We start from the raw sequence: 15,621 nt of genomic DNA on the forward strand, positions 1-15,621 counted from the left end.
GCAACTTCAGATCCTTATTCTTTTCTATATGATAATTTTTTTTGTTTTTCTTTGTGTGTGTTGTTTGTTTTTCATGTTGCTTTAAACTTAAAAAGACTAGGAAGAATAGTGTAGAGTTTCTGAAAGATCCACTGATCATCTTCCACTACATCATTGACTTTGAGGGATGTGTCACTAATATCGACATAAGAAACCAGGTTACAAAGATAATCATCACCGACCCACTTATCATACTAAAATGAAATCTCTCAACGACCAACCCTACAAATAAAACCATTTTTAAGGACATCATTCACTTTGACAATTGTTCTCAAAACACACGAAGAACCTTGAGAAACATTAACCAGAGGTGGGTATCACCAAGATATTTACTATTAAACATTTGGACCCATAGTTTTTTAGGACTATTGAGAACGTCCCAAACATGTTTCCCAACATAGTTGTATCTGCCTTTCTCGTTGTTCTAATGTCAATACTTAACCCAGTTCTTAACCATACTTAACCCAATTCTCTATAGACTTTTGATACCACAACATTTTTTCTTGAGCAAAAAGGACGTTATAGTCTTGTTGAAGTTGACGCTCAAGAAGGATTAAATACGATGTGTAATAAATGTCAAGTTGTTGATAAACACCTTTTAACCTGGCTTTAATTGTGCGCTTGTTCCTGAAAATATTGCCAAAAACCTCTTTATTAAAAATAATAGAATGATATTGGACTTGAAAGTTTGAAAACAAAGACAATACATTTTTAATCATTACAATTAAATAACAAAATTCAGAAATATCATTAAGTCGATAAATTGATTGCATCCACAACACTTTTGGATTCTGTTTCAAAAATGAAATCTATGAGGTCTATACATTCCACTTCCTTCATAGCATCAAGTAAATCAGTTATCAATAGCATCTCCTTCAACGATATAGTAGTTTTCATTTATCCAATAAACTTTATAATTTAATGACTAGTTTCATGAATTTCGTGTGCCCATTTCCAACATTCTTAAAAGAAAGTGTGACCTATTTTTAGTTTTAGTTTAGATAAATTGTAATTAATTAATCGTAAAAAAATGTAATTAATTAATAACATTACTTATATTAGATTTTTTTTTTGTCACGGCATTGTTTATTTTAATAGTTTTATTTGAAGGTATCGTTTGACCTGATTTTTTTCCCTCTTATTTTGAGCTTATGCAAACAACTTATGTAATTTTTATATATTATTATAAGTTTGTCAAGATAGTTTATGATAAAATAACTTATAAAATTACAATTTTCACTAGTGTGAACTTATAAAATAACATTCTGTAAAAAAAAAAAAAACTTATAAAATAACAAAAACTTAATTTATATTACATAAGCTATTTGGATAAACTAAAAAAAACAAGGCCAAATGGACCCAAAAACTCGGTATCCGATACTAGGATCGATTATTGTTTATTTTAATAATTATTACATTACGTTATTTACACTGTTAATTTTATGAAAAAAATAAAATTTGTTTAAACAAGAAAATATATAAATAAAAAACGTTATTTTTATGCAGAAAAACATTTTTGTCACAAAAAAGAAGAAAAAAACAAAAACTATAATAACAACAATAAAAGATGTATTGATACCGGCCTCCAATCGCATCTTCTTCTTCTTCTTATTCTTAAACCCTAATCAGCTAACTTAAAACCCTAACGGCTCATTCTTCACAAACCTAGCAACTATAACCTTGCGACAACGACGATGGTGGAGCTCGATAACCAGAAGGAAGCACCTATCCCATCCGATTACAATGAAGATTCAGATGATTCTGACTCCACTCAACATTCCGACGAATCTGATTTCGAGGTATTCCATCTTCACTTTCTTCATTCACTTTTACTCATTATACTAGACTAGACTAGACTAGTTTCATTCTGCAGCTTGCTTGCTTGGTTATTGTAGGACTCTTCTGCAGATAAAGACGGCGACTCTTCTTCCGGTTCATCTGATTCCGATTCCGATTCCAAATCTGAATTAGAAGATGGTTCCCTTGCTCAGGATAACTCCGGCGATTCAGAAGACGCAGAATCTCAAGACGAGGTCAGTTTCATCACTTTCTTTTGTCTCAAAACGTGTTTTTGTTCTTATTTTATTAATTAATTAATAATGTGCTCAAAATGAATTATTGCAGGACGACGTCAAATCAGAAGGTGGAAGTGAGGGCTCTGATATTCATCAGGAAGGAGTAGGAGGAGATGAGAGTGATTCATCTGAGGATGAGGTGTTTATATCATCTCATCATTCTAATTATTTGTTGTAATTGATTTCCATTTCTAATATAGAGCTGAGTTTGATTACGTTGTCGTTCCTTTTTCTTAGGTGGCTCCGCGAAATACCATCGGAGAGGTCCCTTTGAAGTGGTATGAGGATGAACCCCATATCGGATATGACATCAAGGGAAAGAAGATTAAGAAGAAAGAAAAGGAAGACAAATTGGGTTCTTTTCTTGCTAATGTTGATGATTCTAAGAATTGGTTAGTCTCTATTTTGATTTTCATTATTGCATTCTGTTTGTACTTGTTAACATGTATAAGTTAGTTACATACAAGTGTGTCTTATATAACCTTTGAAGACTAAAATTCGACTAAGAATGCTTTGTATCTTTTTCTTTTTAAGTGTGTAGATTGTTAATAGGATGCATAGATTTGGAGTTGTAGGGTTTGGTCTGTTTAGATTGTTTATACTTTATATAGATTTTGAGAGCATTTGGTGATATCCATGTTTATTTTTGTTGTTAAGAGGATTACTTACAACCATTGATGGAGGATGCTGCATCTGTGTTTGTAGAAAACATCATTGATTTGCTTTTATTCTTGACCATTTAGGCGGAAGATCTATGATGAGTACAATGACGAGGTAGTGGAGCTTACAAAAGATGAAATAAAAATTGTGCGCAAACTAATGAAGAATCAGGCACCACATACTGACTTTGATCCATATCCGGTCTGTATTTACTTTCATTTCATTTTTTTTAGACTATTAATCTCAGTGTTATCGATAATCGGTCATGGCGGATTTTGGTCTCTCCGATATGATAAAAATCGGTCGATATGGCGGTTTTTCTGCCATAATCCACTATAGCTGCACCACAAAACGGCCGTTATGGCGAGTTTTTAATTTTCGGCTCTCCTCCATGGACCGCCATCGACAACACTGATTAATACAAGTATTGAAACAAAATTAGCATCCATAATTCCTTAAATGCATTTCTCCTTCGTAATGTGCAGACATATGTTGATTGGTTCAAATGGGATGGTGCCAAGCATCCATTGTCTAACGCACCTGAACCCAAACGAAGGTTCATTCCTTCAAAGTGGGAAGCTAAAAAGGTAACAATTCTTCCTTCATTTACATACATTTTGTACATAATGTGAAATAAGTCAACTAGATGGGAGATTATGCAAGTTAGAAAAATAAAGGAAATTGATTTCTCTTATCAATCATCTACTTCCATGACTCTACAGGTTGTGCAATATGTTAGAGCCATTCGCAATGGATCAATAACTTTTGACAAGCCAAAGGAGGAGGATGATGCATATCTCTTGTGGGAAGATGATTCTGGTTTGACAGAAAAGGCAAATCATTTGGCTTACGTTCCTGCACCAAAGCAGAAACTTCCTGGTATTAAATGGGACTTGAATTTTGGAGTTCAATATAATATTAGTTTTTCTTTTGAGGTGCTTTTGGTGTTAATAATTTCATTTTGCTTATCAGGCCATGATGAGTCATATAATCCTCCTTTAGAGTACATTCCAACCCAAGAAGAGATTAATTCGTATCAATTGATGTATGAAGAAGACCGCCCTAAATTTATCCCAAAAAGGTACTGTGCTTTGAGTATAAATATTTTTGCCTACGTCTCTCTTTATGCAGTTGAACTAATACATTTTAATCTCCAGGTTTACATCTATGAGAAGCATCCCTGCTTATGAGAATGCTATGAAGGAGTCTTTCGAACGCTGTTTGGATTTGTACTTGTGCCCTCGAGTTCGAAGAAAACGTGTAAGTGAATAACGTATCAAATAACTACTTTACTAGTATTTTCTTTGCATGTCAAGTGTTTTAATTTGTTGCTACTTTTTACTTACTATTTTGTGTGTTCCGTAGCTGGTGTAATTCATTTATATTTTGTTTTTCTCCCATGTCCAGCTTAATATTGATCCTGAATCTTTAAAGCCAAAGCTTCCAAATAAAAAGGAGCTTAAGCCTTACCCCATAACATGCTATATCGAATATAAAGGCCACGAAGGTGCAGTTACATCAATTTCAGTTGAAGCTTCAGGACAGTGGATGGCTTCAGGTACATGGATGTTGATAACAAATATTTTGGCTCCAATTAAACAGTGGAGATCGGTATCCTTACTTATTTGGATTTTGTGCAGGTTCAAGTGATGGAACTGTCCGTGTCTGGGAGGTTGAAACAGGCAGATGTCTGAGACGGTGGGAGATTGGTGAAGCTGTAAACTGTGTTACTTGGAATCCTCTGCCTGATATTCATATTCTGGCCGTGTCTGTGTAAGTCGGGTTTCATTGATTATAAAATCATGTATTTTTTTGTATATATAATATTTAAATTTTCCTTTCTGATATACACATGACTTGATTGTGAACATAAATCGATGTTAAATCTTCCATTTAGGGGACAAGATGTACTTCTTTTAAACACTGGCTTGGGTGATGAAGAAGAACAGCAAAGGATTAAGGAACTTCTCTTGGTTGACTCACCAAAAGCATCAGAGGAGACTGGTCAGTGTTGTTGTTGTTACTTCTTTGGTTTTAATCTAAACATCAATCCAAAATAAGGTTCTAAGGGGTATCAACTCCCACATTGGCATATGACCCCACCTAAACTTTTAATTATAGAAAAGCAAGTCAGCTCAGAATTTATAGCTAACTGGCCGCTGCGGAAGGACAATTGACTTTATATTTGCAGCAATACTTATGATGTCTGATGTTTCATGCTACTTTATTTTGTTATTTCCTAACCACACTCGTGTTTGCAGGCAAGAAAGCACCCAGTGTAAGCTGGCTCAAAGACGATAAACATGACGGTATAAGGTTAAGGCATTTAAAGGTATTTCCACGTCTCCATTTCTAGTAAAGGTTCGCTTGTTGGTTGGAATTTTGAGTATTTATATTGAACATTAGTTGATGTGTTCATGCAGACTGTTACTAGCGTGGAATGGCACAGGAAAGGTGACTACTTTTCAACAGTGATGCCAGCAGATATCCTTTTTTAGTGCTGTGTCAGTTTTAGCTGATAGTCTGATACATACCTTCTTTATTGTTTATTTATTAGCTAGTAATAATAGTTACATTTTTCCAACAAGTGAACAATAACGCTCATAAAATCCTCACATACCTATCATTGCACATGTAGTCATGTATGTTGCTGCATCATACCTTAGTAGTAGTCTGTATGTCTTTCAACACAGCTTGAATCATCACTGGCTTTTGACATATTTAATGACCATGAATAGAACCATTTAGACGTGAGCTGTTAGTCATCATGTAATTCCACTCACTACATGTAAGATCTGCTTCCATTAATGTCTGTGTTTAGTATGTGAATAGTTTATTCACGGACCTTATAGAAAACCACTTCTTAATTACCAACTTTTAGCTGATTTTTTTAATCTTAAGGAAAATTAATGAGGTATAAAATTTTAAACCCGGGATTGATTCATTATTTCTTTAACATATTCTTTACGCGAATCAAGATCAGTTCTGATACACCAGTTATCCAAGAAACTTTCACAAAAGCTTCCATTCAAGTTACACGGACTTGCTGTTAGATCAACATTCCATCCATCCCGTTCCATCTTCTTTATTTGTACAAAAAAGACTGTTCGTGTGTATGATTTATTGAAGAGAAAACTCATAAAAACGCTTTATACCGGTCTCAAAGAAGCCTCATCAATTGCAGTCCATCCTGGAGGTATCATTATTAGTTATGAAGAAATTAAGTTATCAGTTTTCTTCTAGTTATAAATGCAGTAAATCATTCATCATAATTGTGTCTGTACACACATTCCATGTAGGTGATAATTTAATTGTGGGGAGCAAAGAAGGGAAGCTTTGTTGGTTTGACATGGACCTTTCGGCTAAACCATATAAAACTCTTAAGTAAGTCTTTTCTTGTAGTTAATTGAAAGCAATTCAAAACTCATGACATTCTGTTTTGCCATAGTGGTTTTCTGCAGTCCAATGCAGATTAAGTTATACACTATGTGCAAGAGATCTCTTTGAAAGCTTGGAGAAAATAATTTTCTTTAAGGCATAAACCTTCACAATTTTCTTGAAAGATTGACCTGTGAAAAAGCTGGACTATAATAAGGCTTGATCTTTTTATTGCTATCGTTTGCTAATGAATGTTAACTTTTCTGTTAATTTTAATCATGGCTATAATTTTTATCATTTAGAAGTCTATTTTCTTGTTTGATTTATGTTTTATTTTCTATTTTTATCCTTAACTACACAGCTGTTACATTTTGCTTTGTTTCCAATTCCAAAATTCTGTATAAGAAACTGTTACCAAAATTCTGTATGAGGAACCAATTGTTTTATAGTTCTCGCGATTGCAGAGTCTAGGGAAGGGTGTATTTAGCCTTATTTGAGTAATTGCCTTATTTGAGTAATAGTCTTATTTGAATAATAAAAAGGTTCATTATACAACTTTACCATGTGATTAGTGATTCGGTAACATTTTTTAATTAGAAGTAAATACAAATGAAAACATAAACCTAGCAAGCCTTAAGTGTGACTTTGTATTTGTTTTTCCTTTAATTTATGGTGTAATTAGTGTTGTCTGCTAAACTCATTTGTATATCGTTAATTAATTTTTTGATTGCGACTTGGACTGTGTGCCCATTTCCTGGGAAACACTTTTTATTTGCTTGTAGCTTATTGGCAAACTCCACCAATACCTAGATATTGAGCTGTTTATTTGTCTTGTAACAATTTAGATAAGAAACATCACTGTTTGCAATTTGATGTCATGCCACAGATTTTTTTTGTAATAATTTGATGTCATTGCAGGTGTCATCCAAAAGATATCAACAACGTAGTCTTTCATCGTTCATATCCCTTGTTTGCTTCGTGTTCAGATGACAGCACTGCATATGTTTTTCACGGAATGGTTTATTCTGATCTCAATCAAAATCCTCTTATTGTTCCTTTGGAAATTCTACGGGGCCATGCAAATTCAAATGGGAGAGGTGAGACTTCTGTTTATGATATCATTAACTAGTCAAAAGAAGAGTTGGCATATTGTCATTTGGTATTTCTCTTCTAGAAGAGTCTATTTAAGAGTCAGTATCATGGTTTGAGATGAGTGTTGACAAATGTTGAGATTCAATTTTGTGCAAGATTTAGTTCAAGTTACCTTTGATAAAAAACAAATAAGTATATGTATTTTAACAACAAAATAAATTTTGGATAGTAGGATATGAAGAACCAAAATTTGGGAGTAGTTTATATTGGTATAACTTGCTGCTTCTGTTCTTAGAGGTTGTTGTATAGTTAAATAATTCATTAGCACATCCAAATTATGGAACCAAGGAAAAGTCATCTGCAGATGGTTGGACTACATGCATAAAACACCAAAATAAAATGCATAATGTTAATTAATATACTTCACTCAATCTTGCTTTATGGTCTTCATTGCCCGCATGATCCACAAATGTTTCATCAACCAGCCATGTATTGTCCTCTTCAATTTTATGTTCCATTATACATCTTGCTATGCTTTGACAGTGCATTGAAAATAACTACTTACATTCTAACAATTGAATAAGACATTTTTATCTTACCTCTTAATTTTATTTGCATTGCAGGAATATTGGACTGTAAATTTCACCCCAGACAACCCTGGTTATTTACGGCTGGTGCTGATAAGTTGATTAAACTTTATTGTCACTACTAGAAAATGTTCTGATAAATTCATGCATGATTGACGGATGATATCTAAGAAGCTTGCAACTCTTATCTCCAATTTTGTTCACCAATTGTTAAACAGAAAGCTGAAACCACTGCTATCCCAGGTTAAGGGGTTAGCAAGTTTCCCGGCTCTATAATTTTGTTGTTTATGGGAAATTGCTAGAGTTTGTTTTCTACACATCATATTTATTTCTTAGAATTTGTTTGTACTCAGCAAAAATTCATTAAGATTGAAATAGAACCGTAATTTAGATCTAATATATATACATCTATTAGAAATCAATTATAAGAAATCCAATTGATGTTTTCGTTTTGGGAAATGATAGTTGTTACAAAATGATGTGTACATGAATTGCAATAGTACATTGTCTCTAATTTTGCATTCTCTGGTACGGTGATTGGTCATTTTCCTTTCATAACACATTTTTTCCCATAATAATTGCTGCGTTCATTTCTCGTCATGAAAGAGGTCTATGATGCATGGTGCTTGCATTAATAGTATGCAAGATATATTTTTATGAAGCTAAGTCAAACATACCCACCTGTCTGCCGTTCCAAAAAAATAAAAAATACTCATCTGTCCACTACTATACATTTCTTGACATACCACAATAATTTTTTTTTTATTATAGAGAAAACGAAGATAACAAATGAGATCAAAATATATTTTTTTTGATAAGCTTCTTTTATATACCACACTATTGTTTCTAGGGTCATGCTAACATGTGCCCTTAAACCAGACACATGTTAGCTTTTCCCTTGTTTCTATTTTAGTAAACTAACCTCGTTTGACAACAGTTCACATGTTTTCATCATAACAATGCAAATGTTAATTGCTACTCCCTCCGTCTCAAAATGAGTGAGTCATTTTGACTATATACATTATTCACATATATTATTTTGACCCCATTTTTTTACTAATAAATAAAAACAAATATTGGCATATAAGATGTTGGATTCATTCCGATGAGTATTTTCAAAATATCATATTTTTATAATTTTTACTATTATACAATTAAAAATATTAATCGTCAAAGTTATGCATTGGCATGCGTGATGCAGTCAACTGACTCACTCATTGTGGGACGGTGGGAGTATTATATGCATCCATCTCAACTAAACTCACTATCTACTGACTCAGGAATCTCAGCCCCACATTGGCAACAAACTGGTAACATTACATTCTACACTGCCAACTAAATTGTGTCCCACAACTTGATTCAACCCATCTCAACACAATGTGTTCAATACTATAATTCATACAACCAATCTAGCGCAACATCAACCATCTATCCACCAAAGAGTGATCAACACCTCATAAGATTAGACACACATTCCATAACACTGTATATCACCAGGTCAACAATCCTCGGCCATACATCATCATGCGAGTACTTCATCAATGGCAACACCCAGATGTAGAGCATGTCATCAACCAAGCATGCTATAGCTCCACAACATATATATATCATACCAATTTAGCATGTTAACACATAAAAATAGGCATACTAGCTGAGAGCATAAACAACACAAGCATCCTCAACCAACAGTTAGATTATCCTATTATTGATAAATCTAAAATATCTGAACTTCAATTGGTACTATTTATCAAAAATCACCGATTTTTTAAGTGTAAGATTAATCAACCACTAGTAGAACTTGGGGTCCCTACATGTTAAATTGCCTAATTCTACTCTTACCTCCCAGCTAATTGATGATTTCCTATCTACCTAAACACAAAGTATAACATAAGCTCCAAATATACAAACAACCCTGTCCTTCAAACATCGTACGAGAAGAGCACAAACCTCACAAACTGCCACAAATAGTTTCAACACTGCATCAGTTCCAAATCTTATCCCGATACAATTTAAACATTGCATATACAATTTTGTAGATGTTTAGCCACATTAAATTTCTTTCATTTGTGGCAAAATTATGGTATTCAAACATACATGCCAGTTTCCTTAAATTCGGCAATGTAAAACAGGTAGCCATTCTAAAAACATCATGATTTTAACATTACTGAGCTACAGATACAAACAATAAACAGTAATAACTGAGTAATAATAATGGAAGCCTTCTTCCACTGTGTGAAAGCATTATAATATTGAATTTACTATACATCACATGTCATACTTTATTTCCATTAGTGTTTATGAAAAATTACAAGATTGGCATATACTCATCTTCTCGCTTTGTTTTGTACCAAAATATCACAACAGCTGAACCGCTGCTATGGAAGGTATTTTTTCTCGCAATTTTTGTGTAACAGCAACACGCACAGTCATGACACCAGCAGCTGGACCTGTGATTCGGACCTTTACAATTGGCTCCTCAATAGCTACCAATTCAAGAGATCCACCAGCTGCCCCAACCAGGTACGGCCTTATTTCCTCTAGAACCTGAAACAGTTACTACGCATTAAACTCTGTAAACGTTTCAGATATAATATACATAAACATGTACTCTTTAAGACAAGTGAACAGGTACTGCATTTCACAATGGAAAAAGTAATTAAACTAGCTTAGAACGATGTTAATCTTGATATAATAATGATTTGAAAAGACAGAATAGAAAGACTCCATCTCTTGAACCAAAAAACCGAGAAGAAAGACTCCATCTTTGTCCCATTTCTTGTGTCAATATTAAGCTTATTTTGATCTTTTAGACCAGACTCAACAACCATAATCCTATACATACAGCAAAATGCAGAACATTGACAAAGCGTCTTTCTTTAACTGAAACACAAGGCTTGATATTGAGGTTTAAGCTACATAGTGATAGCTAGTACTCAATCTGAAATCCCATTCCACCGTGTAAATAGTGTAAAGATTTGAGTAACAGCACAAAGTGAAAGGCTAGAGATTTACTTTCTATTGCATAAAACTGACTACTTTAATGGAAATATGAACGTAAATTTGTAGTAAACTTATATATTACAAAATAGTACTTTTAAGAAATTTTATAATGATTAACTGTACCCTGACAAATGACTTGTCTTGATTGTGTCATAAAACTATATAGTAAATAGAATGGTTTGAATTTCACAAATAATCTGTCTTCTATGATTAATTAGACCACTTAGCACCAGTTATCATTCATCAACTCTTTATACATTTGAAGTCAATCATCAGATCATCTTTGTTGTTTGATATTAGTTTTTAAAAATTACTTTTGGGTTTTAAAAATACCTTGTTTCAAGAGGTGTTTTGTATATATACCCTTATTAAGTTGTAAAAAGAAATATCTGGCAATATTATGATTGACTTGATAATGTATTGTTTTGTTTCCCTCCCAAAGCCTATGCATATGTGTAGCCATTCCAGAAAGCGAAAACATGCAGAATAAGCAGTTTAGCATATGCATAATCATAATGTTATACATAACTAACTAACTAACTAACCTTCTCTATATTTTCATCATTTAGCTCAAGACCGGTTTCTTCATCAGCTATGGGTTCGACTGCGACTATTTCAGGGATCTTTTCCATTAATCGACGTTCAATGCCCATTTTCATTGTCATAACAGAACTGGGACAAGATCCACAAGCACCCTGTAACTTCAAGCGTACAACATTGCCATCGATTTCATGCAGTGCGACATTTCCACCGTCTGAAATGAGATAGGGTCGAATTTCATCCAACACAGTTTCTACATTTTCAGCAGTTAATGGTAATTCTACAGCTGGATTTGGAGTTGCAACGGCCTTTATAACTGTAAAAACATAATAATGGTAGTAGAAGGTAATTAACAAACAATTTTTGAAATGGAAGAATTAAGGTTTGAATATTGAAGAGGGAGGGAACTAACTAACCAAATGGAGGTGTAGAGTGCGGTGAATGAAACCAAAGATTATTGTTATTTGTCCTCTTCTTAAGAGGAAGAAGATGGGTACCGAAAAACCTTTTTGTATCCTGAAACGAGGAAACAATATTAGAACCTTTTTGGTGTGATATTATTATGATTATTATTGAAGAAAGAGCAAAGAAGAAGAAGATAACCTTTTTGGTGGCGGCGGAGGAAGAGGAAGAAGAAGAAGAAGGTTGAAGGGCGGTGCCTCTGCAGTAGTAAGATTGTGCGTTGAGCAGCACCACACCTTGCATCGCTTTCTTTCTGGAGAAAATCAAAATAATTGTTTTGTTTGACCTAACTCAATCACAGATTCAACAAAGTTTGTGTTTTTGTTTGCTTTGTCTTTTCCTTTTTCGTTCTCACCACCCAAACTCACTCGCTCACACCATCATCGTTCGTTGTTGTTGTTGTTAGTTAATCTCAATTCGCAGTAACTTCCGTTTCTCCCTCTGCTTCCTTCGTTTTGGGCCTCTTCTTTAAGCCCAACCTTTTTTTAATATCACTTTACACCCCCAACTTCAAATACATAATCATATATAACATCTGTTAGTTACTTAAGTAGCGGATTTTAAAAATAAGAAATTTTCATACTAGGGTTTCCATATCCAAGATCAAGAGTGTGAAAGGTTGTGATTTATTACCAGATCCTTTAGGGAGAGTAACCAATTATAGTCACATTTAGTCATGTACATGCCGTTTTTGTTGTTTGTCCAAATGAAGGTGTCCTCGATGGAATCATTGAACTTGAAGTTAGTGTTGTTAATGACATCAGAAACTAGCGGGGGTAGCTGAGTGTAGAGACTCTGAGTATGAGGATTCCATGTTGAAAGCACGTCTTTTACTAAAGAGTTGCAGATCATGTATATCGACATAGGGAACGAGTGATCCAAGACGACCAAGAGCGGTACAAGGAGTGAACCATTGTGTTTCTTCCCTCAAATTTCACATTTTTATAACGTCCGCTTCTTAAGTAGAGGATTCTGTCCACTATTTAAGTAGAGAACTGGTAAAAATCTTGGTAGACTGTTTTTTCATCAAAATTTCTCATTTTTATAACGTCCACTACTTAAGTAGCAGAAAAGTAAAATGGAAAATGCGTAGGGCACGCGAGTAAACAGCAGGGTAACAAAAGTAATTTTCATCATTTTTTGTCAAACTAAAAATTAAATAATAATAATAGATTTAATTTGGATACACATATTGAAAACAACATAAAACAATTTGTTTATTTAAACTGATTATTCTAGTTTGTTTCCTCCGTAGAAATATTTGCAAGTTCCAATGGGTGGCAGATTGGAAGATCCTTGTTCTTAATTTGACATGGAGGATACAGAATCATACAAACATTAACTTTTACAGAAAAATTCAAAAAAAAAAAAAGACACACATCCCAGAAATTAATGATACAAATTTCAACCTTGGACCTCTAACTGTCCAATTAATTAATAATCCCAATCACACACATGAATGAATTAAAAAAAAAAAACAACAACACATACATTAAAAAGGAGAAGCATAAAGAGGATTATTATGGTGATTAGTAGAAGAAGAATTCTTTCTTTTGAAAAACAAATCACCAAGAAGAGGAATAATAGGCTTCTGCTTAGTGCTCTTATTATTAAACCTCTTTTTCCCTCCTCCAAAAAGATGATCATTTTCTCCAAGATTAATCATCTCAGACAGTGTTTGTGAATTCCTCATCTTTTTTTCACCTTCCTTAATATTATTATGAATGTTTTGTCTCTCAACAATGTTCTCAAACCTCACAGTTTTTGCAGCTGCTTTTCCAGCTGCAGCAGCTTCAGCTTGAGCCAATTTGGACATGTTCTTGTGAAGCTCAGCATTCAATGTTGCCAATGCTACCTCTGTTTCACTCCCTCTTTCCTTCAACATCTTCAATTCTGTTTTCGTTTTCTCAAGCTCCACCTCTAGCTTCTTTACTGTATCAAAAAGGCTATTAGTATTATTGTTGTTGTTTTCTTCTTCTTTAAATGATGATGATGATGGTGATTTGATGGGACTAAATGGTGATGGTGATGATGGCATTGATCTCCATGATGGTTCTCGCTTAATAGTTACCGAAGGAGAATAATAAGGTGCGGTAGTAGCAGACGCAGTACTAGTAGTAGTTTCTGAGAAAGAGAATGGTTTTGGAGATGGAGAGTATATTTCTCCAACAAGAAGGCGTTCTCCGAAGATAGCTACTGCTTCTTTCACGGAGCTGAAAGGACGAGATGTGTCCACGGTGGAGCTATAATCAACCGTAGGGCTCTCCGAGATGATAGGTTCGGGCTCCATTGTTTTTGTTTTGATTTATTTGTTGAAGGATATGAGAATTATTATGAGTATACTACTAGTATTTGTTTGAGGTGAAGGGTTGGTTGGTGTTTTAATTGTTGGTTTCTTTGCTTCTACTTCAGATCAGTTCATATAGCTAGCAATAGGTATATATATATATATAGAATAGGGATAAAGTAAGAAATATGGTAGGTTGTTATTTGAAGGCTAAGACACACAAAAAAATGGGATTGTGTTGGTGTTCATGAAGAAGACCTTCTAGCTAATGGTTAAATCAAGTGACAAACATGTTTAAGGTTTTCATTTTATTTGTTAAAAACAAAAAGGTTTGTGTGAGAATGAGATGGATTAGAGGAACCTAATAATTTGCACCAAACTTCCTTGATTTTGTCACAACCACTAAGCACATCATGATGTTCTATTTGGTAATTGCATAACTGAAATTGATATGAGATGGCTTCCATCATTTGTGACTCAAGCAAGGACAAGTTTCTTAAAGAGATGGACCTTATATCTTTGAAGTAATTGCCTCATAAGCATAAGCTAAATTGAAGGCTAAATGATTAGAAGGTTTCCATGCCAAACAATCTGCCACATTGTCACTTAATTAATTCTAGTTTGTAATGTAAGGGGAATAAGGTGGCACAATTCCTACACTTAATTTTCAATCCCCATGATCAATCAGTCATATAATCAAGATACTACAGAGGAGTTGAATTTGGAATCCAATAATCTGTCTAAAAGTTAATTAGTTGTCCATTCCCAAGCACTGTAATTCCATGCCAGATTTTTCTTCTAGATTTAGTCTTATAAACAGATGACATCACTTCTATCCCACATCAATTTCTTACTTTTTTGGTACTTTTTTTTGACAGACTTTTTTGGTACTTTATTTAGTAAAAGTATGTACTGTAGTATTTAAAAACTAATTGTGAATTATTAAAATTGCATTTTCTTTTTATTAAGACCCAATTTCTAAAATTTAAACTTAGTCTCCAAAGTGTTTAAGATGGTGTTACATAGTTAACACGAATTCCATAAATTAAAGTATTAAACACACCAAATAACATCAAAATTATACATTAATCACTCCAATAACACATAATTTTTAACAAATATAACATATATATCATTTTAATTAGCGATGCATCATTCATTAGAGATGATCTAATCAAACAACTACAGTTTAATATTTTGTCCTCACAAAGTTTAATCACACAATAACCGTCATGCAACTTAAAAAACACGTGTCATCCCTATTTAACAAATTTACTATCATCCATTATATTCAAAAATAGAACTATTTCGTATCTTATCAGGTGATTCAACGTTTTACACGTAGATTCATAACACCTAATTCTTAATGAAGATTCACAAAATTAAAGAGTTTGGCTTAAAGAAAGTTTGTTGTAATTGTGGACCAATCTATTAAAAGAAAATAAAATTCACTTTTTTATAATAAAATAAAATTCATAATTAATTTTAAAATTTTATTTAA

At 33.4% G+C, this 15,621-nt stretch overlaps 3 protein-coding genes across 3 annotated transcripts; 1 reads left to right on the top strand and 2 right to left on the bottom strand.

Annotated features, from left to right (window-relative positions):
• The first annotated feature begins 1,592 nt into the window (after positions 1-1,592).
• On the top strand, positions 1,593-8,251 carry LOC123910482 (ribosome biogenesis protein BOP1 homolog). Its single transcript, XM_045961596.1, has 18 exons — positions 1,593-1,838; positions 1,935-2,072; positions 2,164-2,253; positions 2,352-2,506; positions 2,858-2,975; positions 3,260-3,361; positions 3,497-3,653; positions 3,747-3,855; positions 3,932-4,034; positions 4,182-4,332; positions 4,415-4,547; positions 4,672-4,778; positions 5,036-5,106; positions 5,198-5,258; positions 5,743-5,970; positions 6,074-6,158; positions 7,071-7,249; positions 7,868-8,251. Exons 1-18 carry the CDS (start codon positions 1,734-1,736, stop codon positions 7,954-7,956), a joined length of 2,181 nt encoding a protein of 726 aa, XP_045817552.1. The 5' UTR covers positions 1,593-1,733; the 3' UTR covers positions 7,957-8,251.
• Positions 8,252-10,030: 1,779 nt separating this feature from the next.
• LOC123910483 (nifU-like protein 2, chloroplastic) lies at positions 10,031-12,240 on the bottom strand. The gene is made up of 4 exons (XM_045961597.1): positions 11,975-12,240; positions 11,788-11,887; positions 11,377-11,687; positions 10,031-10,375 (listed from the first exon to the last, which is right to left on the bottom strand). Exons 1-4 carry the CDS (start codon positions 12,074-12,076, stop codon positions 10,187-10,189), a joined length of 702 nt encoding a protein of 233 aa, XP_045817553.1. The 5' UTR covers positions 12,077-12,240; the 3' UTR covers positions 10,031-10,186.
• A 1,085-nt stretch (positions 12,241-13,325) lies between these two features.
• On the bottom strand, positions 13,326-14,123 carry LOC123904561 (WEB family protein At1g75720-like). The gene is made up of 2 exons (XM_045954210.1): positions 13,905-14,123; positions 13,326-13,760 (listed from the first exon to the last, which is right to left on the bottom strand). Exons 1-2 carry the CDS (start codon positions 14,121-14,123, stop codon positions 13,326-13,328), a joined length of 654 nt encoding a protein of 217 aa, XP_045810166.1.
• Between the last annotated feature and the right edge of the window lie 1,498 nt (positions 14,124-15,621).

Source organism: Trifolium pratense, linkage group LG2, assembly GCF_020283565.1.
Source record: "Trifolium pratense cultivar HEN17-A07 linkage group LG2, ARS_RC_1.1, whole genome shotgun sequence".
NCBI lineage: Eukaryota > Viridiplantae > Streptophyta > Magnoliopsida > Fabales > Fabaceae > Trifolium > Trifolium pratense.

What these genes read in the sequence shown, in the direction of transcription:
- LOC123910483 (XM_045961597.1), bottom strand. Translation starts at nt 12,076, where the DNA reads ATGCAAGGTGTGGTGCTGCTCAACGCACAATCTTACTACTGCAGAGGC. An exon ending in CCTCCGCCGCCACCAAAAAG is followed by an intron (nt 11,888 to 11,974) that starts GTTATCTTCTTC and finishes TCCTCGTTTCAG; the next exon opens with GATACAAAAAGGTTTTTCGG. An exon ending in ATGATGAAAATATAGAGAAG is followed by an intron (nt 10,376 to 11,376) that starts GTTAGTTAGTTA and finishes TAACTGTTTCAG; the next exon opens with GTTCTAGAGGAAATAAGGCC.
- LOC123910482 (XM_045961596.1), top strand. Translation starts at nt 1,734, where the DNA reads ATGGTGGAGCTCGATAACCAGAAGGAAGCACCTATCCCATCCGATTAC. An exon ending in GTTGATGATTCTAAGAATTG is followed by an intron (nt 2,507 to 2,857) that starts GTTAGTCTCTAT and finishes TTGACCATTTAG; the next exon opens with GCGGAAGATCTATGATGAGT. An exon ending in CATATTCTGGCCGTGTCTGT is followed by an intron (nt 4,548 to 4,671) that starts GTAAGTCGGGTT and finishes TCTTCCATTTAG; the next exon opens with GGGACAAGATGTACTTCTTT.
- LOC123904561 (XM_045954210.1), bottom strand. Translation starts at nt 14,123, where the DNA reads ATGGAGCCCGAACCTATCATCTCGGAGAGCCCTACGGTTGATTATAGC. An exon ending in CACCTTATTATTCTCCTTCG is followed by an intron (nt 13,761 to 13,904) that starts GTAACTATTAAG and finishes GATACAGTAAAG; the next exon opens with AAGCTAGAGGTGGAGCTTGA.